The sequence below is a fragment of the Sander lucioperca genome, chromosome 5 (assembly GCF_008315115.2).
Source record: "Sander lucioperca isolate FBNREF2018 chromosome 5, SLUC_FBN_1.2, whole genome shotgun sequence".
Classification (NCBI taxonomy): Eukaryota; Metazoa; Chordata; class Actinopteri; order Perciformes; family Percidae; genus Sander; species Sander lucioperca.
The window spans coordinates 19,256,523-19,279,774 of NC_050177.1; the positions used below are offsets into that span (position 1 = coordinate 19,256,523).

A 23,252-nucleotide genomic window follows, 5' to 3' on the forward strand; every position below is an offset into this window, starting at 1 on the left:
AACAATCCATACGTGTTTGTATTTCCTTCTTGCAGGTGTTCATGTCAGATCGTACACAAATCCATAATAGCAGCTAGTTATCACTAACGTCCGTACAAAGTAGGCTAACCTAAATGGTCGGTCAACTCTGTCTATGTTATCTCAGAGTTAAAAAGTAGTAATCCAAGTTGAGTTTGTTGACTGTGCATTGTGAGCAGTTTGGTGGCCCTTAACCCTTAACCAGGGGCGATTCTAGGATCAGACCTTTAGGGGGGCTCAGCCCCTAATGAGACTATGACACGGATACAGTGCCTTGCAAAAGTGTTAAACATAATATATTTATCATTAAACAATAAATATACCTTCGTATTCAATTATAATTAAATTATCTTTATTGAGAAAATATTTATTGTATTTATTCATATTGTATACTGTACTGCAAAGTAACTTATCTGTCATATTGTTTAACTGTTAGTGTTGCTGCACTATCCTGATCATTATAGCACTAAATAGGAACAACCAAAGGTCTTCTATATAATTTAAAACTAATACCATGATGACTAGACCTTGGTTAGGTGTTCTTATAATGGATGTAAGTATGGTGAACAGCAAGCAAATATTGATTATATGTCAGTTACTGCCTTTTGCCTTTGCACGACTCCTTGTTTTTGGCACATGATACAAAGGCAGAGTACAGTAACTGCCAAACAAGGGTCAAAGGTCAATTTTGAGCTCAAGATTTTTTTGCATACAAACATTTCTTCATTATAGCAACTAGTTGTCAAATTTTGGTAGTCCTACCAATAATACTTTTGTCTGGACAAAACAGAAACTTTAAAGTCATTTTTCTTAGTTTCACACTCTAGCGAGTTAAGGTCTTTTGCCTTTGTAGGGCAGTATAGTTAAGCGCGATTAATCGCATGTTTTATCACATGATTAAAATTCTATTATTTTGCATTTCAGAACTGTTTTTAAGTACATATTAACAATGGAAAGCAATTCTTACCAGTGTATCTTGATTGGGAATCAAATGAATACAAAGAAAATGACTTTATGAACTTGATTTTAAGATTTGTATTTGTTTATTATATATTTAATCTAGTCACACATTTGAATCTAGAGTCAATATTAGGGTTAGGTATTGTTTGGTTTGGATACCGGTGCTAAAGCGGTACTTTTAAAACGGTACCGGTGAATGTTAATGTTTAATAATAATGTAATCACTATAACAATAACTTATTTCACTAGTAAATAGCTGTTGAATGACAAAAACAACCACCAGATGGAAAAAGGGCATTTAACAACAACTTTGAATGCACCACGAGGCTGTAAATTACCAGTTTCATTGAACGCACCGTCTGTGTTTTTTCGACAACAGCAGCTGCAGATTGTTATATCCCAGTGTTGGAATCCTCTACAGTGAAATACAGACAAGCTTTACACCGTTTAGCGTTAGCTGTCAGCATTGTAACCGTGTTTAATCCAGCTACTAGCTAGCGGTAGGCTAAGGTTAGCTGCTGTCGAGTATAGTGTTAACTAGCGTCACGTGCAGCAATGTTTCTGTTGCCTGTAACGTCTGTTTCAGAGCATCAGAGAGAAGTGCAGCATATCAGTGGCACCAGAATGAGGCACCGAAATCCGCGTTGCTATTCCTGCAAGCAGCAGGATGTTTTACGAGGAATTATGGCAAAATAGTAGCCTGTTAGGCACGATGCAAAGCCGAGTGAAGTGAAAATAAATTAATAAATGGCGGCATGCGATTAATACGATTAAAAAAAATTAACGCATCATACTCGGCCCTTAATCGCATCGCGATTAACGCGTTAATGCTGACAGCCCTAATTATGATATACTGTATGTGTTGGTCAGTTTGTCTGCTTGACAATCCCATTTTGCAGCAATAAAATTGAAGTGAGATGAACAAACAGAGAAATGTATCTTTTTAGATAAAACGGATGTTGAAAAAGTTTCCTACTAGAGCCCGACCGATAAAGGCCGATACCGATACAAATACTTGATGATTTAAAAAACCGGAATTCCAATATATCGGCCGATATATATTAAAAAAAAAAAGAAATCCAGAAATGCGTAACTTAAGATATGAAACTTAAAGTCCTTTGAACAAAAACACAATAACAACAAAAAAAATCAAAGAATATTGACAACTGGGACGTTGTAGAGCGCCCTCTGGTGGACAAACTATGCAACGCCAACACTCAGAACGTGGTTGAAGGGTGTTTTGTCCGTTTAAAAAAAAAAAAAAATTAATATTCAATTATCAGAATCATTTGTCATTATAAATGATTCTGATGAATGAATATTTAAAAAAAATGTTTTTGATGGTATGGTATTGGCCATTATAGAAGCCGATAACGATATGTTGGAAAATGCCTAATATCGGCCGATAATATCGGCCCGCCAATATATCGGTCGGGCTCTAGGTAATGCGTTGCAATATATCGCAGAATATTGCAATATGTTTTAAAAATTGCAATAATATTGTATCGTGACATAAGTATCGTGATGATATTGTATCATGAGGCCTCTGGTGAGTCCAGCACCTACTAAGTTATATGTTACAATATTTTATAAGCTTGCAGCCAAAGTGTACAGTATGTCTCTGCATACGCGTATATTTGTCATATCACTATTGGTTTATTTCCAGCTTTATGCCTGCTCTTTGTTAGTGCAGTTTGTCTCTCTTCGGCGGTGTGATTTTTGAGACCATTTGTTCAGCAGTTTAGCAGTTTCTTTCATGACCAATGCCCTTGCAATTTAGGCCCAAATGCCTTGGCGTCCTTGGAGGCATATTCTCACGTTACATTGAAACATGAAGCAATTAAAAAACAAACGCTGCTGATTGGAATTCAACTTAATGTAAGCCACCTTTATATCTGGAGGGCATTTCTGAGATATTGTTCTGATAAAAAGAGTTTTCCAAAAGTTCTAATATTTGATATCCTACTGGGTAACGATGTGTGCATTTTCTATTGTTTTATGCATCATTTATATCATTATTTTATGCATGATAACACAATATGAATAGAAATTAAAGCATGATTAAAGAAATTGTGTAGTCAAGCATGAGTGTCATTATAGCTCAAATAGACAAATATCATTAGAGACCAGTATACCTGGGAAATTAAAGACAAATCTCAATGTCTCTATATTGTAACCGTATGACTCAGATAAAACCTCAGAACTACACGTACATGGTTTGTGGCAGTCCAACTGAGAATAACTAAATTGCTGTTGCAGAATGTGTTCATGCAATTCAACACAATTCAATTCAACAACTTTATTAATCCCACAAGGGGCACATAGTTTAGAGCAGCTACAGACAACACACACACATACATAACAGCACACAAGCTTACATATAGGCCTATAACCTAGAAAAAATAGATTTTATTCATTTAAATGTCGATTTGCAGAAGGGATAAAAGAATAAGAGTGTTGATGCATGTCCTTAAATTACAGCCATTGTCCCTAATAGCTGCTGAAGTAAGCGTGCACTTCAGCCGTCTTTCCTGCACTGTTGTCTGTGTTTTGACATGGGTTGTCAGTTGATGGAATTTGGTAGTATGCGGTTGCCCTGGAGATGAGATAACGGGTGTACCCAGGGGACTCTGCTGTGTGGTGACTGACAGCCGTAGTCCTCTCCCACATCTCCCACATTGGACACTAACTGGGCTGGCTGCTCTACCCATGCAGCCACGTCTTGGCTGGGTGGTTACAGCTCTTTCATTAAAACCTGCATAGGAGGGCCGTACACCATAACAATGTTCTTTCTGTTTCCCCTTTGTGCATGCCCGCTGTGTGAAGAATCATTACAGCAGGTCCAATACGTTGTTAGGAAAATTGCATGCAGGGTACGATACAATGTTTACAGGATGTAATAAAATTAGAAGGCACTATACAACTGGTATAACGAGTGTATTAATGAGTCAACATTTCTATTTTTACCTCTGTTACTCGTGCAATACAATATCTCTTTCTTTTCCTATTTGAGTGTTACACTTCACGTGGTAATTAGCATCCTTAGATTCTATCAAAGTTACTCTTCTTTCCTGTTATTACTCCCCCCGAACAGAACAGCACAGCACATACTCAACGTGGAATGCACCAAATTCCAGCTTGTGTCAGAAGTAGGGCTGGGTACCGAATTCGATCGAAAAAAAATGCCTCGTCATTCAATACCCAATTTCAATCCCTAAGGTATAAATCTCATCATCGTCAGTGAGCCAATCAGCATGCAGTATGCTTCTACCAGGATCTAACAATGCTGCTGATTGGCTGTCTATCGTTACACGTCGTAGAGACACGCAGGGAAAACTCTACGGTACACAGAGACCGGGCTCACGCAGCTGAAAAATAAAGAAAAGGATTTGTGTCGTAATGTGTAATGTTGGAATTTCTTTTTGTTTTATAAAATTGGTAGCGAAAAAAGTATCGTTTAGGAACCGGTAGGAATTTTCTCCCTGTCTTCATGGATGGAAAGCTTATCTGCCCTGCAGCTATACGACCCATAGCATCAATAGCATCTCAGCTGTTATTTACTCTAATCATTGTAACATGGTTAGGGCTTGGTGATATAGCAAATAATGTAATCACTATACATTTTCCCATTTTGATCCATATCGATATTTATCACGATATAATGTTTTTGCTGATACTGCCCGTTGGACGTGCATATTGACAGAGCCGGAAGAAACCAGAGGTTTAATTACACTTTTGTTTATTAACATATAAAATTTAATAAACTAACTAAGACGCATACTCGCTTTTTAGCGTGTTTATCAACGCCGTTTGGCCTCCATTGACTTACATTACCTTGCGATTGCGTGTGAATTTACGCCGTAGCGAGTAGTATGAAAGGCCAAAAACCCGCGTAGGAAGGTTGGTCAGACTTTCACCCAGGTTTTTTGAGTTTAATACACTTGCCTTGTCATTCAGTTTACTTTAATTTGATTTGCTCAGTTAAAAAGCTGATGAAAACAATAACTTCATTCATCCGTATACTTGGATGCAGAATGCCAACAGGAAGCACTGACATTTAAACTGATAAGACAGCCAAGTATCTTTGCCTGCATTGTTTCCACAACCTGCAGTGTGTCACACTGATTGTACCTTTTACTGCTTGCCTAAGGTTAAAAAATACAAGCTGTTCATTTATCTTCCTTTATACTGATTCTTTTTCCATTTATCTCTGCTACTCGGTCTTGTGATTACTTCAAGTGACGTGGTTTCTTTGTAACTGCTTGAGCAATTCTTCTGCAGTACTAACGACTAAGCAGAGGGCCATATCATGTGTGGCGATTCCCAAATTTAGTAAAAAATGCATAGAAGTAGAAAATAAACACAACATTGTTGTGCCAGGTCTTTCCTGAACATTGCCCTAATTAACTTATGGCAAATATTTAATCACGCATATGTTCACATTGAGGTATAGCAACGGGGTGTTACTAGAGAGCCTCATCATGTAGGCACCCTAATTTCTTAATCTCTGCTAGTGCACGCTATGTCTGAAATCATCCAGCACTGTGCTTAGACTATTGAGTAGAGGTGTGAATCTTCACTGATCTCCTGATTCGATTACGATTATCATGTCTTCGATTCGATATCTCGATGCATTACGATGCATCAAATACATTTTTCTATTAAAGCCATATAGAATATTTAATTCATAGCTTTTCAAGCTTAAAAAACAAAATATTCTGCAGTGCTCCAGTACTCAATAAATTGGATACATAAAACTACAGCACTGAGCACATGGCACTTCCTGAATGTGCAAAACATAACAGAATATGTAAACAGAAGGTTGTTAGGCATACATTAAATTGTAAACAGAAATAATCGATTATGGCCCGGCGATTATCGATGCAGCATCGTCCATGTCCACGATTCGATGCATCGATTATTTGATTAATTTCCACACCTCTACTATTGAGATGGCTTTCATTTAGAGTGTAGATGCAAAAATAAGGAAGTCTGTCAGAAATCAGCTTGCTAATCTTTCCTGCTGAGGATAAATCAAGATAGGATATGTATAAAGATATTAAACTGTTACTGTAGGAAACTTTTAGCCTATTACTGTATATATTCAACAGGCACAACCTATGCAAAATGTTCTTTATTATATGCTCACATTTTTGCCCTAAAAGTTTTGTTTTCAAAATGAATAGCCAGCAGCAGGCATGCACAGGATGAACCGGGAGCTTGACTGATGGCGATGATAATAATCCATTTTATTTTAGATGGCATTAGCTGCTCGTCATCAGTTCCCTTGCTGCTTCAAGTGAGGTGAGTGAGTATCAACGTTTTGTCCCACCTGTCACTGCCCGATGTGAGTCGAGTGCATATGAGTTGCGCATGCGTCACTTTGCGATGAGTGCAGATGTGAATGGTGTTTTGAGCTAACGTTAGCAATCAAACAATCATAGATAGCTAAAACGTTTTTGAAATGACTGCAGGCTACAAGTTAGCAATCAAACACAACAAAGGCTGTCACTTGAATGGCGTTTTGAGCTAACGTTAGCAATCAAACAATCATAGATAGCTAAAACGTTTTTGAAATGATTTCTATCTTCTGTTATTGTTTGTAATGAGAAAAATTTATTATTTTATGGATTTCACAAATTTCAGTATGACATGTTATGCCGTAAACCGTTTAAATCTGAGCATGCACAACTCACATGTGCACTCGACTCACATCGGGCAGTGACACCACTTCTGGGTTAGCTTTTGCTCCAGTGGCTGTCTCAACCACATCTCCCATGAGCCATTGATACAGATGTGCTGCCAATGCCTAATGGGAGCTGTGAAATGCTAATGCTGAATGCTAAATTGGTCCTTATTTTTACTTTGTTAAAATGATATGGTGCTCAGAATTGACCACCAAGTACAGACGCAGATGCCATAGTAATTTATTTATTTAAATAGTGTTTTTCTGCAATAAAATATGTTTTCCATTTCACAAAAGGAGCCAAGCTTCTCAAATGTTAAATGTTGTCTTAACACGTGCCGCCATACAAGAACTTTGTCTGAATTAAAATATGTTATTCAAATCAGGAACTATCTAACTAAAGAAAACACTATACACACCACTACATATACGTTTGGTAATACTCTGTGCTACTGACACATTTCAGTGGGCACTAAGTAGCCAGACTTTATATCGGATTCTGTTACTTAAGAATTATTACAACGAAAGTGAAGACCAGATGACTATGTTGATTTAGGTATATATTTTTTAAAACTTAACTGATTTCCTTGGTTTTTGGTATAGCTGTAAGGAAGCAATGCATTCAGTTGACGGTTTGTTTGTTAGGTCTGGGCCTGTCTGAACTTCAGAGCTAAAAGATCATCCATTATTGATGGCCCTGCGAGCATATCCAGACAACTGCAGCCAGCTATTGATTTCAAATCAGAAGCGTTTGAGTCAAAGCAGCAATGATAGGAGCACATCACTGGCACAATACATCTTCTGGAAAAGTTCCACTCAGTGGCGCTCAGGGCAGACTCAGAAACATTTACAAGTGGTCAGACACACTCGTTCAGTATAGTGTAGATGTCTTTAAGAGCCTTTCAATCTCTTGTTATTCTGTTTCAACTAATAACTAAAAAAAAACACAGAAATACAATATAACAATGCTTGCTCTTAGGTAAAGAAAAATACACTCACCAACAAATCTCACATGGTTCTTTGTTATCAGGCTTTTCAAGCAATTTATGTTCCCGTGGAGAAGAGAGCATTGGTTTTTGTGAGCTTTTAAGGCTGGTTTGTACGTCTGCTGTTGTTGTCACAGTAGGGTTCAACACAATATCCATTATGGACTTGCAAACATTACCTCAAACAGTGTGAAAGTTTAAAGCTCCGTCATGTTATATCTTTTATCTTTCAGTCATCATAATGAAAAAAGATCCAGTTAAATATCGGTTAAATCGTAGTTTTTGTATTTGTTAAAAATGTGATGTGATGTTTGGTTGGCTACTACCAATAACATTACTGCTTTTATTTTGACAGACGGTCACACTCTATGCTTTTGTTGTTGCTGTAGTAAATATGTCATGTATGAGATCCTTCTTAAATGTATATTACCAAGATATGAAACACATACAGTATGAAAAGATTGTGTAACTGTAAATGTCTAGACAGTAATTACAGTTACAAACCCTCCGAAGCTTTTTTAAACTGAGTCAATGCAGTACAGTTTATAACAACCTCAACCTGCTTTTCATATACAGCAACATACAGTAGTAGAGTAGTCTGTCACATGAACATAAGTTTCAATGTCTACAGTATGCAGTGTATATTAGTGTGTGCATTTTCCTACTTTCCAGGCAAGAGACTTGCAGTTCTTTGAAGTAAAGACGTGATTGTCAGTGAGAGAAGAAAGAAGGAGAGAAGCAATTAGTGAGCCATTGTCAACAGTGGACATGAGAAAAATGTGTACATTTCAAACTGTGTGGGCTGACAACTAAAATGTCTATACATGTCGTATGTGCCAGCATGCAGATCATTGTATACATATGCTTTTATGGGTCTATGTTATTATGCATTTATGAGTCATATTAAAGATGCAATCCAGAGTTCATTTTACTTTCTAAGAGTATGTTTATTTTTTGCCTTGTCTTTTAGTTCTAGTAGTTGTAAAACGTATGTCACCATCGTAACTCAAAATGCATGCCATTATACAAATGTTTTCACATATTAAAAAGGAGAATCAGCTCCTCTGCCTCAAACAGAGAAACTCTTGTTGAGCTCGTACATGTTATTTCAGAGAGGAGAACTCCTAAACCATAAAACTCAGTTGTTGAGCACTTCATCAGTTACGCCTTGATGTCGCCTAATTGCAAAGTTCAAGTTTTTGGTACGCCACAAAAACTTTTGAAAAATGTTCACACTGAGCCAATTAGCATTACAACTCAACCAAATAAAAAAGTAAAAAGCACATTTAATCAACTAGAACTGAATACCGACACATTACTGTAGATCAGTTTTCATCAGAATAACTAAACTTTTAAAAGCTGAGAGAAATGGGGAATACTGGTAAGTACAGGTCCTGGTGAGGTAGCTGACATTTATGGGCCCATTTTGTTGTGTGTTGGTTTTTCTGTATTCCGTGGATAGTAGAGAAGGGAAGTGGGAGGTTTTACTGTATTTCGGGTGGGCAGGGTTCGGGAAATGAAAACCTTGTCATTTGTGTTCCATTAGTCTTGCATTGCCAGACCTTCCTCCACAGCGCTGCATTCCGGGATGGGAGAAAAACGTGCTCTGGTTTATTGGCGTTTCTTTAAACCAATCACAGTTGTCTTTGGTGGTGCTAAGCCCCAGACACAATGGCGGTGCCTCTGCAAAATAGCCTCTGGAAGGAACTTGTTTTGGTGGAACGTGTGGACGTTCAAAAGTTGTTTTAGTCGTGCAACAGAAAACTGAGATTGGACAGATAGTCTAGCTAGCTGTCTGGATTTACCCTGCAGAGATCTGAGGAGCAGTTAACCATAGTTTTACCAGAGTTTAGAACGCCAACACAAAGAAAGAGGAAGGTGACGGACATCTGGCCGTAAATGAGGGACATCCGGCCGAAAAAGAGGGACATCTGGCTAGGGTTGGGCATCGCGAACCGATTCCTACTTGGAATCGTTTCAAAAATTACGATTCCAGTAGAATCGTTTCTTTATTGGAATCGTTTAGAGGATTTGGTTTCAAATCCGATCATCGCTTCCCAATTTAACATGCGCAAGTTTTGGTTTCCGAAGCGGCCAGGCGCTTGTTGTGTTGCAGTCTTGGAGCACAGTAAGCAGCGCTCTAGTGTGGCTGTATTTTACATTGAAAAAGCCCTGTTAAACTGCAAACCATCATTGAATCAAAACTTTCCTCTTATTTGTGAAAATAGGCACGTAACCCGTTTCAACTCCACCCCTAAAAGAATCGGAATCGAGAATCGATAAGAACCGGAATCGTAAGGAAGAATTGGAATTGGAATCAGAATTGTTAAAATCCAAACGATGCCCAACCCTACATCCGGCGGAATTTCCGGCGGCACCTGAACAATCCTGGAAGTGGATCGTCTTCGATATAGACTAGTGTTCCATTCGACAGTATTTGGTTTAAAGCTTCTCTTAGTCTTGAATGGAATTTTAACACTTTGGTTGACTACTCATAACAACCAATGAACAATTGCTCTTGGCCAGTTCTGGCTCATTACTGATAAGTCATAAGTACAAGACTGTGCATATGTAAACTTTATGGGAAAAGTCAACTACAACTCCCAACAGCAAGATGAAAGCAGAGGCTGAGCTTTGTAGAACTTGTTCAATTGAGTAAATGCATTCAACAGTTTGAATTAATTCTCTTTCTGATTTTGGATCGTTTTTGGATCAATTCAGCAGCTATAGTGCAGTGTTGTTGTTCCTGATTGAATTGTGTGAATATGCAATGTTTTTTTAAGCCAAGGGCCACTTATCTAGAGAGAGATGGAGCAGGGACCCCCTACATATTTTATAAAATTAAGCTGCATATTAAACTGGACTTACAATAAAAGCCTAAAGCTTTTACATAAATTCTTTAGTCCATAGAAAACTAAGCTATAAAAAATTGTTGGTAGGATTTTATAAATCATCTTTTAATGTTAAACATACATGTGGCACAGTGAATCCTTAGCATTAACTGTATTTGTGGATGGCTACCTTAGAGACTAACTAACCTACAGTATTGGCCAGTAAGCCTATCATCAATGTGTTTTTTTCACAAATAGGCTGATTTATATTTGCTAATAATATGTTGGATTCATGTTAAGACTAGGGCTGCAACTAACGATTATTTTCATAGTCGATTAATCTGTCGATTATTTTCTCGATTAATCGATTAGTTGTTTGATCTATAAAAATGTCAAAACATGGTGAAAAATGTGGATCAGTGTTTCCCAAAGCCTCAAATGTCTTGGTTTGTCCAAAACTCAAAGATATTCAGTTTACTGTCACAAAGCAGAGAAGAAACTAGAAGATATTCACATTTAACAAGCTGGAATCAGGGAAATCTTAATTTTTTTTAATAAAAAAATGACTCAAACGATTAATCGATTATCAAAATAGTTGGCAATTAATTTAATAGTTGACAACTAATCGATTAATCAATTCATCGTTGCACCTCTAGTTAAGACATTTTATTTTTTGCAAAAACTTTCAAAATTTGCAAAGAAACTCCCTTCATCCATATGCCAGATGAAGGTCTAGTATCGAAACGTTGCTTACTGTTGAATTTATTTTTTGCAAGTTAGACTGTGTGCGTGAGTTTCTTTGCAACTTCTGACCTACTTTTCCCCCTTCAACGCACCTGTCTCACATTATAGATGTACAAAGTATTTTTCTGTACTGAAAACACTTTTAAGAAATTAACAATAATTTGGAGGCCCCCCTGCAGTAACTCTGAGGGCCCCGGACCCCCTGTTGAAGATCTCTGGCTTAGACTGTTTAGAACCTTTTTGTCGGCTTCTTCTCTACAACAATGATTGCTAAGGCTCATGGGTACTGTAGTATTTAGAGACATTCAACATAGTAAACTGATGGACCAAAGAAAAATGTCTCCTGAACAAATTTGAAAGTCATTGTAGTATTGTCAAAGTATCTAGTGTTAATTTAAAGTCACTAAAAGTAATGTCAAAATTGGACAAATACTTCTGAGACCTGGAGGGATACCAATTTTCCACCACTGACATCGCCAGTGAATGTTTGAATAAAAGGGAGGACTGACTTTTTTTCAGCTGGAAAGCTGGAATACAAAAAGTCAAATGTCATTTAGAAAAAGTTATGACAGCACTTTATCACAACTAAACACCTGGAATGCCGTAAACATCATAAATTTGTATCTAGCAGTGAGAGTATCCAACGATTTTAACCCTATATTTACTGTATCATTTTTGACACAAAGGTTAGGCAGCTCAGCTCGGCTTAATTCTACTGGACAGATCTCGGTATTGTGATCAATGGGCACGAGATGAAGTAAATTTATAGAACTGCTACTGTATAAATGTCAGTGGGCATGGAATTGGATAGTCAGCAGATTATAAAAGTGCATTTTATACAGTTCAGCTCTTCTGCTCCCTTAAATTGTCAATAGTCTTCTTAAGTTCCACAATTTTATGCTGTTGTTGTAATATCGAGCTTGGATTTTCTACTTTCTATTTCGCTGTCAATTTTGTGTCCATGTGTTCAATGATTCATTTATGCAATGTTTTATTCTGATGCTCAGACCCTCTGATTTTCCAGATCTTTCTGCTGCCGTCCAGAAGTTCTCCCAGTCCCTGCAGGAGTTCCAGTTTGAGTGCATCGGTGATGCCGAGACAGATGACGAGGTGAACATCGGTAAGTTCAGTTTGGCCAGGCTGTGGAGGGCAGATCTCTCTCTCTCTCTCTCTCTCTCTCTCTTTGCTGTTTTGCTGTCTTTCATCTTCTTTCCTCCCTGCTCTTCCCAATCAGTCAGATTGTCCCCTCAATCAGAACCTTGTCTTACATTTCTGTAGGGATTCTCTGGGGAGATACTTGAACTAGGGCTGTGCAATTAATCGAATTTTGATTGCGATTTTGATTTCGGACCCTTACGATCACAAAAACAATGTAATCGAGAAAAACGATAATTTTTCACATTACATTTTGCAAGTAAACTCTTATTTTGTCTTGGGTTCAACGGTTAAAGTGTTAAGGGACATTTCACAGATCAAGGTGTTTTCGCTGTTTATTAAGTTCAATAAATGCAACATCTTTCCAAAAGTCATTGAGTAATCTGATTAATAATCGTGATTTCAATATTTACCCAAATAATTGTGAAAATTATTTTTTCCATAATCGAGCAGCCCTAGCCCATACCTTGAACACATTTGGCTGTAGTGCTGACACGTATCATAAGAACTAATATCCTCCGGCTAAGAACCAGGTGCTCAAAATATGTTATTTTATTTGAGCAATTTTACATCAGTGAAAGTAGATAATAGAAAACGGAAAACCTTTGGAGAGTTTTTGGGAGCTGGCTTTAGACAATATTAAGCATACTCTGCAAATTCTTGGAATGTGATTTGGCTTTGAGTATATAGATCTTAACGTTATCTGTGATGCATGTATAATTAATGCTATTGATTACCTTACGATGCTTCCCCTTTATCTTTTTTAAAAGCCTATAAAAGATCAAGGGGACTAATTGTGATCAGTGTCAGAGATTAATGAAGGTGCGAACCTCCTAGCCTCCAATAGGAATATGAAAGCAGCTGTGCAGAGGGCCTCTTGGTTCTAATGGGCAGGGCTCCCAGTCTGGCCTCTTCTTCCTATTCTTTTTTTGCACTGCTCATTATCCCCAGCTTGGGTCTTTCTCTCCCTGGCGCTGGAGAATGCTGAATTACTGTCCATCTGTGAGGGCTAGACTGGATATCGACCTCCTCTACATGAGGCTGTAATGTTCCCCCTGAATGCGTAATGAGTAGTCCTGCTTTCCTTTTTTTCTCCCAAAGCCGAAGAGGCTGCATGCAATTATGCTTATTGGAAAAATCCACACCCAAGTCCAAGCCTCATTAGAATCAAGCGTGCTTTAATTGGAGGCAATGCACCCATTCCCTGGCCTTCAGTCAAGAGCGGTGTTGATCTCCGATTGAACAATGGATATTTTAGCTGCCCACCTGTTCTGTAGCTGGACTAGCTCAGTGTTTACAGTGCAAACCACAGGCACAATAGAAGCCAGTGGTTTGGCCGTGCCTGGGGCTCAAATGACAGAGCCACAGGCCTCTGTTTGGAAGGATGTCATTGCTTGCAGATAACAGTACATTTATAGTTGGAGGACTGCTGGAATTTTTAAAATCGATTATTTTCCGTAGAATTGATTTTTTTTAATCGATTGCACCTAAATATTTTTTTATGTTTAAACAGTACCGCTGACGGCGACTATCATATCATATCTGTTTCCAGCAAAACAGAACGAAAGCAGAAAATCCATGTTATGTTCTTCTTTACAAATTAAATAAATGTCAGACTGACTGACTGACATGTGATTTGCATTCTTCTTAGAAAACAATGAGCTTTTAGAAATGTCTCAAGATATATTGTCTCTGGGCACCAGGATAGCTCAGTTGGTAGAGCGGGCACCCATATGTAGAGGTTTATGTCATTCCCCCCTCTCTCTCCCCTTTCATTTATTCAGCTGTCCTATCAAAATAAAGGCTGAAAGTGCCCAAAAAATAATCTTAAAAAAATAAGATATATTGTCTCTAGAAGTGTATTATTCAACTTTTGAAGTAAATCGCAATACTCAATACTATCCAGAGCTGGGCGATATGGAGAAAATCAAATGTCATGATATTTTTGACCAAATACATCAATGTTGATAAAGGCAAATGAAATAACTAAAACAGAACAAGAAAATGACATCACTGTAATGCAGCCTTTAAAACAAGGAAAAGATAACACTTGTGTCATATCACGATATTAGGATAACTCAAGATGATCTAGCCTCATAATTGATATCGATATAATATCGATGTATAGCCCAGCCCCAATACTATCGAATCGCAATAAATGAAAATCACAATACAAATCAAATTGCCACCCATGTATTGTTAAAGAATCGAATCGGGACAAAAGGATATTGTCCAAACCCTAATAATAAATAAATAACTATTAAAAATCTTAAAGACAAAACTTGCTAAACAAGTCCACTGAGGACCAACTACAACCATTAGATCTGAGAAAAGTCATTTAGTTACATCCATTCGGCATAGGTGCTTGCCAGAAACGTCTTGGTTGCTGTGCATAAGCTGTGTAATGGTTGGAAAAACCCTGGAATATGGGAAATAACACTAAACACAATGTCATATTCTGCAAAACGTTTAATTCCTTGCATCCACAAGCCACAAACTCAATGCTTACACAAGCAAAATAACACATTTAGTCCAATTATCGGGCAAGAAACCAAGTGTTCAATATTTTTCTTAAAGAGAAATGAATTCCTCATACCATACTGCCGTGTTCACCCACCATCTCAGCCATGATTACTATTTGAGGAAAGAGTGAAACAGCCTGTTGAAATCAATCTAGTCATCAATGAAAACTGAGCTTTCTAACTGACATAGCTAGACCCTTGCGTGAATGCCAGCCATGATCTTGATGCAATATCGGTATAGTTCACTTTGATGCTCCCAACTTCCCCACACAACATCCACCATCCTGTATGTGCTGCCAGACGGGTTCACCTGACCTTTTATTGATTTCACGCTATGACTTCCTGCAGTGACATTCACATTCCATGCCAGTTATCCAGAAATCAATGGGGCCAAAAGATTGATGTGGCAATAGAAATTTAGATTTTTCGAAAAGTTACATTCCCTTCTCTCAGAAGGTCAATCCTTTAGTGTCCAAGAGCTGTTCAGAGCCTTCTGTGGTGGAACAAGTTAGATGAGGTCTAGATCTAGATCTGAAAAGTTAAATATCAAGCAGAAAGGCCCCATTTAAACCCATCCAATTGATTATTAGAAAATCCTCTTATAATAGGCAGAAAATTGTACAGTACAGTACTCTTTATTTCCGTATAAGCTTCCACTCTTGAGGTTTTATTTCCTTCAGTGATTCATCAGGTCTATTGCCTTTCCTCCATTTACCAGTGAATGATATGCAAGCTGTAACCTCGCTTTGACTCCCATTTCCTTTCGTCGGAGTCTAATCTTGTCCCATCAACGGCTCCAGCTGTGCCCTTTACCCCCTGAGAGGTTTGTGCTGTTGATAAAGGAGCTAGTGGCGTTAATAGGAGACCAGCTTGCCTGTAGGGTCACTGGCACAAAATCATTGCTCCCTGGTCTTTAAAAGCTTTGGTGTGTAAATAGACCAAAGTGTCTAAGATGATGCATGGGTCCCCATGCCAGGCCGTCGCCGCTGATTATGATGTTACTGTGTTGGCAAGCAGAGCAACTCGACCGCTGCTAAATGGCTGGACGCGGGGTGACACGGGGCTGACCAACAGAGGCCACACTGTATCTGGCCCTCTATTTAATGAAGCTGTGAAGCTATCAAGGCACAATTCTCTGGCAGATAAGATTCAATGTATTGTATGTGGAATTCATCCGGCCCTGTAGAATGTAATATAAGCTGCTAAAGTATAGCCCAGATGGCGTGAACATATCTGGACCCCATCAGTTACTCCTACATTGAGAGGGTGTATTGTAAAGCCTAGCAGGGGAAGAAAATAAAGGGAAGCAATCAGTGGGTTCCATTCAATTGAAGTATTGCTTTTTTTTTTTTTACAGCAAGTCTTGCTTTTAAATTGGACAGCTGCATGCTTTTATTAGGTTCTAAAATGTGCTGCACTGAAAGCTCTGAATCTGCAGTGCAAATAAACATTTTAGCACCTACAATGCTTGTAGGGTGCCATGAACATCTGATGTTTAACGACTGAGCCACTGTGTTAAAATATCCTTTTTTTTTTTCATCATCTGAACATAACAACACAGTGGATCACTGTGTACGTACTTACTCAATGGTGAACATATTGTGCAGGATGTTTCATTCATGTTGATGCATTCATTGACCAAACATATTTCACCTTTAATACGATCTCATTTACATTATTTTTTTTTTTTAATGCTTAATGATATGAAATTATCTTTTTTTTTTTTTTTTTTTGTATTTCAGCCCAGTCATTCAAAGAGTTCTCCCAGCTGTTGACCACTGTAGAAGAAGAAAGAAGACGCTTGGTAAGAATGCAACTTTTGATATTTTGATTTTATAGATGATTTTGTAAATGTAGGAAACAAAGAGAGGAAGAACACATGCCTGTCTGACTTTAACACTCTGTGCTACACAGGAATTACTTTATTCCACATACTTCAGCTGTGCATCTGATTTACCGAGTCTGATATGTAAATGTGATCAGCTGCAGGTTTGCAGCCATAGGTTTTGTAACAACCTGAGACATTTTCATTAGGACTCCGAGAAAGAGCAGACTTTTTACAGCCACTTTTATTTTAATTTTATTTTTCATCTAAAGGTGTGAGTGTTTGGTACCGCAAATATTTACAGTGGTTTGGAATAACACTTTAGATGGAGAGCACAGATGGAGCTTTTTAGGACAAACACTGAAGTTTAAAGTAATTCTAAGAATATGAAAATTTAAAGTTGTAGCTGCTAAAACACAGGCTCGTGCTATAGATGTTGATATAATTTAACCCATTTTGCTCTTTAGGGAAATGTAGTTTCATTTCCCGGATTGTTCAGGTGCCGCCAGTAATTCCCCCGGATGTCCCTCATTTCGGTCAGATGTCCCTTCCCTTCGGCTTTCTTTGTGTTGGCATTCTAAACTCCGGTGGATTTCTGAGGACTATGGTTAACTGCTCCTCAGATCTCTGCAGGGTAAATCCAGACAGCTAGCTAGACTATCTGTCCAATCTGAGTTTTCTGTTTCACGACTAAAACAACTTTTGAACGTACACACGGAGGGGGGTTTCCTCAGGGTATGCCCAATCCAGCCCCATTTCCTGCGTTTGATTTGTGTTTCCAGAGCTCTTCATTAGTTTTTGTGTTTGACCAGTAGATCTTTCGTAAGCATCTGTTTATGACGGTTTGGAGTTCATTGCTTGTTGCTTTTGTGGTTCTTGCAAGTTTTTTGCCCTGTAAAATCAAACTGATTGACATTTGAGTTGAAGATGTGGATTAAATTTTTTTGTGGAGATGTGTTTTGAACTCCATAGTTGTCTTAGGCCTCCTGCACACTGCCTGTGTGGCGTGAGCGTGGCGTTTCTGTTGCGTGTCAGTTGCGTGGCGGCTGCGTGGCGTTTTGTGTCTTTGCACACCAGAAACGTGTCTGACGCGGCGCTGCTGCTGCTGCTAGCCTCGTCTGTACACATGTATGTTTCCCATAAACATAAAAATATACTGATTTGATTACAGCAAAGACATCATCGGCAGTATTGACGGCAAAATAGGCTACAGCATATTTCGTTCTGTATTGACAGCTGCAGTATTTGAAAATTGATAATTATTATTAATTTTTTTTTATTACATTTATATCTGCATTTATGTCAAAACCTAGAGACTTTCAAGCATCAAAATGTCATTTATTAAATGTATTTGTGTCAAAATGACATATAAACATCTTTTTGTATTCTATTTTTGCCTGGAAACGCTTCCAACAAGCTTGCGTGTCACTTGAAAAATGACGTCAGTCCTATTTCTAGCATGCGCCGTTTTCGGCGCGGCTCAAGCCGCACCTGAGACGTGCATGTCACGCAGGCAGTGTGCACGCTCTAACCTGTTAATGTGGTAGCCGAAATAAAAACAGACACGCCACGCAGCTGACACGCTCACGCCACACAGGCAGTGTGCAGGAGGCCTTAGTATTAAGTAAAGTAATTCTAAGAATGTGACAATAATGTGATTCAAGGACTCTGGCACTGTGCATCATTTCCATATGGATGCACACACATACTGTACCTCTGCTTCACTATTGCATTGTATAGATTTTACAGTAATGGCAGCTAAAACATATGCTCATCCTATAGATGTTCATGTAAAGTTTCAAATTTATGTGAGCGTTTCCCTGCTGACATTCAAAGTGCAGCTTCATTTTATGATGGAAAGAGTTGCCCTTTGAAGATGTGGGTCACCTCCATGCAGGCCATGTAGCTTTATGGAATATCGTGTCATCCTAATCAATTTGACAAGCATAAACGCACCGCTCATAAATTCATATGGCCTATAGAGCGTGTTATTTTCCCCCCAAACTTTGATCTGTAAATTATTTAATTGCTGCAGATGATGCATAGGTTGTAACACCCATGTCAGTCTGAACCGGTAATATCTGGATAATTTAGCAATTATGCAGAGCTTGGAAATATTTCCTCCAGGAAGGTGAAAAATCAGGATGTGACATACATAGGGCTGGTTGGCTCTCACTGCCAATGGTCCAAACTAGACTCATATGGTCGTGACTCTGCACTGTTAAAAACAAAAACTGTATGAATACCGTACTATTCCGGTAGCTGGGGCGCCAAAAGAAATATCGGAAAAATAACTTTCTTGTAAAAAATACAGTAGTTTTCCATAATAAAAATACTGTTTGTAGCTTTTCAATCTTTTTTATTTTATTTTGGCCATTTTAGGCCTTTATTTGATAGGACAGTGGAATCACGAAAGGGGAGATAGATGGGGAATGACATGCAGCAAAGGGCTGCTGGTCGGAGTCGAACCTGTGGCCGCTGCGTTGAGGAGTAAACCTCTATATACGGGCGCCCGCTCTACCAGGTGAGCTACCCAGGCGCCCTTGCTTTTAAATCTTTAATGAAAGATAATTACACAAATTTTCTCTGTTCACTAATTTGATCTGATTAAAGAAATGTATTTACATTATTAAACTTGAATTTAACAGTTTAATCTATTAAATAAAACATTCATATTTGTGAAATAGTTATACATTTGTGAATGCATTCAAACAGTCTTTTTATGTGAGAACAAATGTGTGTGTGTGTGTGTGTGTGTGTGTGTTATTCGCAGTTACCAATTTGTTCTTTGTGTTGTAAGAATACAGGAATAATCTGTAAAATAAAACCGAATCATTTTTCATTTTTCTGGTGTAGTGATGGTCATTTGATGGCTGCCGAGGATGATCAGGGCAGATTTAGCTACAATGAATGTTTTAAAAGCAGCCTGTTTATTTTTTTTTTTAGTGCATGTCACGAAGGTGAATGCATCCAGTACATATTTTGGGGTCTGAAATCTCCATGGCACAGAGAGGGAACACTGTGTTACAGCGTGACGTGTTTACGGCATTTGTATTCACAAATAATAGAAAGCCAGAAAGGCGACAAATACATATTAATGCAGGTGTTTGCAGTTCTTCTAAAGCATCTAATTTCAAAAGGTTCAAAGAAACCAAAACAAATCCAGATGACAGGCAGCGACACGGCTGAACTGCCAACAGAGATGAAATTACAGTACATCACAGCTGTGAAGAAGGAACAACCCTTAAGACTACAACAAAACGCGCGATTGCAAAGTACTGTAAATGAACTTCATAAATCAACACATCCCCATGACTAGTCACAGATGCTATAGGATGCAGTACTTCATTCAGCTGTGATAGATGTAATGAGCAAGAACCTATTCATAGCACAGATACCCTCCCTGGTATGCTGTATCCCTCTCTACTGGCTTGAAAGGCATCCTCTTTGCATCATCATCTCTTTTCTCTTCTCCTAGCAGTCTCCTGTCTCATCAGATCACAGGAACACGCCTCTGATACCTGCACGTTGAGCTGCTGCTTGATTGTAATGTTGGTAAAGCAGGAAGTAAAAGCTTATTCCCCACTTGCACACATTTCAAATCTCTTGGGATACAAGTGTCAGCAACGTAACTAATGCCATATGTAAACGTAATATTTTTTAAATCCCTATGATATATAAAAAAGGACTTTTTGATATAGTTTTCTAAGAAGATTACTGAGGTGGTGCTAACTGTGAACTGAAAGCAACTTTCTTTCTTTCTTTGCTGCTCTTGTATAACCTGTTAACTGCTAATGACTCACTTCACTTGGGGGTGTAAAACTGTGATTGACAATGCTCTAACTTCATTTTCAAGCTCATTTTTATTTAAAAAAAAGGCCTTGTATAGCCAGTTCAGTGATGATTAGGCAGGTTGCCAGGACCAGGACTCACACCAAGCATATTTCTATGTCTCCATTTCAGCCACGGTTTTCACAACAGTGCCACCTTGGCATAAATTGAGCTCCACCATGAATAATCCAAAAAATGCTCTTTTATGCAGTCGAGGCTAAATAAACAGTCTCAGCATGGAAAACTGCATTAAATGTCCTTATCTCCATCGTAACAATTTAAAATTCAATCAAAGTGGAAATAAGAAACTCTATCCAGATGCCCAGCTCTGTCCTGCTGTTGTGCATCAGGATAAACATTGGACAGTGGGGGTGTCACGAATTCGATTTCAAATCGAAGATCGGTCGAAATGAGCTTTGGATTGCGACTATCGCGAAAGCAGAATCGGCGATTCCTCCAGTATTTTTTATTCTCTCGCACCCCCCCCTCCCCCACCTACTTGCGCATGAAAAAAAATAAAATAAAAAATACACAGTGTAGCTTACTGGCTGGTAGCATGCAGCTAAAGACACAGGGTGACGTTAGCTTAGCGGTTGCCTGCAGCTTTACTTTTCCGGACACAATGGCCACTGCCGGAGAGGACGGAGAAAACAACAGAACTGGAAAATCCTCCTGCTTCCCTGAAGTCACCGGTGTGGTCTCCACAGCGCTGTGGAGTAAGGTCTGGCTACACCACACATACATTCTAGGATAGGAGAAAAAAAACACTCTTGGTTGTTTGCATTTCTTTAAACTAGGGCTGTCAATCGATTAAAAAAATTAATCTAATTAATTACATACTTAATTTTTGCCCGGTGCCTTAACCGGTACTTTTTAAGAAAGTAAGTTTAAGAAAAAAAAAGAAGGGTACTAAGGCAACATTAAGGAACGGCTTGTTTATTGCTAGGCCATATAGTCAAAATTAAATGATTTAATAATAATGTAATAACTATAAATAAAATAACTTATTTCACTAGTAAATTGCTGTTGAATGAGAAAAACAACCACCAGATGGGAAAAGGGCCTTTAACAACAACTTTAAATGCACCACGAGGCTGTAAATTACCAGTTTCATTGAACGCACTCTGTGTTTTTCCGACAACAGCAGCTGCAGATTATATATATCCCAGTGTTGAATCCTCTACAGTAAAATACAGTCACAGTTTACACCGTTTAGCGTTAGCTGTCAGCGTTGTAACCGTGTTTAATCCAGCTACTAGCTAGCGTTAGCTGCTGTCTAGTATAGTGTTAACTAGCATCACGCGCAGCGATGTTTCTGTTGCCTGTAACGTCCGTTTTCAGAGCATCAGGGAGAAGCGCAGACATATCAGTGGCACCGAAATGATCTGTGTTATTTTTTTTAACGCATTATTTTTTCTCAGATTAATCGAAATGAATGCGTTATTTTGACAGCCCTACTTTAAACCAATCACAATCGTCTTGGGCGGTGCTAAGTTCCAGACACAGCGACGGTGCCTCTGTACAAAAGTCTCAGGAAGGAACTTGTTTTGGTGCAACATTTGCACCACGCAAAAGAAAACACCACAGACAATATTAAATGAAGTTAAAGGTGCACTATGAGTTCCTGCATAGTTTCAGCGCAATTTAATTTCTGTCTCAAATCATAGGTATCTCTCCTTGATCCTCTAGCTGCCTGCCCCCTGAATACACTGTGAAAAAGCCCAGTCTCGGGAGACAACACAGGGTTCGTAAACGTCAAACAAACACTAGGGGCACAGGCTGTGCACCAAAATACAACAAACCATGTTCCAGCCAATCACCTACAAGATGGTTGGAACGTGCACCTGTTCTCAAACTCAAAACTCAAACTGTTGTTTCAATGTACCCTTCTGCCATCCAGTGGCTCTTATTGTGGCATCGCCGTCACTGTTGGAGAGAAAAAGAGATAAAATCAAAAATTGAATCCAACAGTAGATCTGGAGAATCGTGACACCCCAATTTGACAGACTTTGGCAATTGGACAAAACTTTATCATTTCACAAATTCATCATGAAAAACAAAGAAATCATTTCCCAGGATAGGTACAGTATATGTGGTCCTCTGTGCTATGGCTAATTTAGCTAAGGTACTGTAGCTTAAAACTTCCTAACCTGCTTTTTTGTGTCATGGTCTTCTTTCCATTATAGAATTTGTTTCCTTATTCTTTTGGAATTTCTCTCACCCCATGTATGACGTTAACTTCACTGGTTATAAGCTCAGTCAACGGTTTTGAAATACTATAATAGCTACCTGGAAATGTATTGAACATCAAGTTATGCAGTAATTCAGTTGTAATATTGGGAAATACAGCTCTGTATATGCCTCTAGATTGAATGAAAACTGAAGGGTCCAGAGCATTTACTTCATTCATATTCTTAAAGTAGTGTACATAGTCCTATTGACTTTTACTATGTACTGCTGGATTACAAATACACCGACTGAGCTTTGCAAACCCTCAGCAGCAACCATCCTAACTACAGTCCACATACCCTCTGATTTACAGATGGCAAAGAACTATGATAAACAGCTTGTATAGATCATGTTCATCAAGTAAGATCCAGAGCTGTCAGGTCCTCTAAATAGTTTTTCTTTTTCTCTATGCAAAAGACAAAATGGATTCATCATAAAGTCGCAGGCTGAAATGGCCACCGTTTG

At 38.5% G+C, this 23,252-nt stretch overlaps 1 protein-coding gene and 1 long non-coding RNA gene across 5 annotated transcripts in view; one reads left to right on the forward strand and one right to left on the reverse strand.

Annotated features, from left to right (window-relative positions):
* The window catches only part of LOC116048418 (rho GTPase-activating protein 42), a 104,344-nt gene that overhangs the window by 15,719 nt on the left and 65,373 nt on the right, over positions 1-23,252 (forward strand). For all 4 annotated transcript variants that reach the window (XM_031297536.2, XM_031297535.2, XM_031297538.2 and 1 more), the window contains exons 2-3: positions 12,250-12,345; positions 16,645-16,706. In XM_031297536.2, coding sequence (XP_031153396.1) covers positions 12,250-12,345; positions 16,645-16,706 — 158 coding nt within the window. The remainder of the gene's footprint in view (positions 1-12,249; positions 12,346-16,644; positions 16,707-23,252) is intronic.
* Positions 15,525-22,317, reverse strand: LOC116048420. Its single transcript, XR_004104625.2, has 3 exons — positions 22,148-22,317; positions 17,419-17,426; positions 15,525-15,535 (listed from the first exon to the last, which is right to left on the reverse strand). It is a non-coding gene; the product is annotated as an uncharacterized LOC116048420 (long non-coding RNA).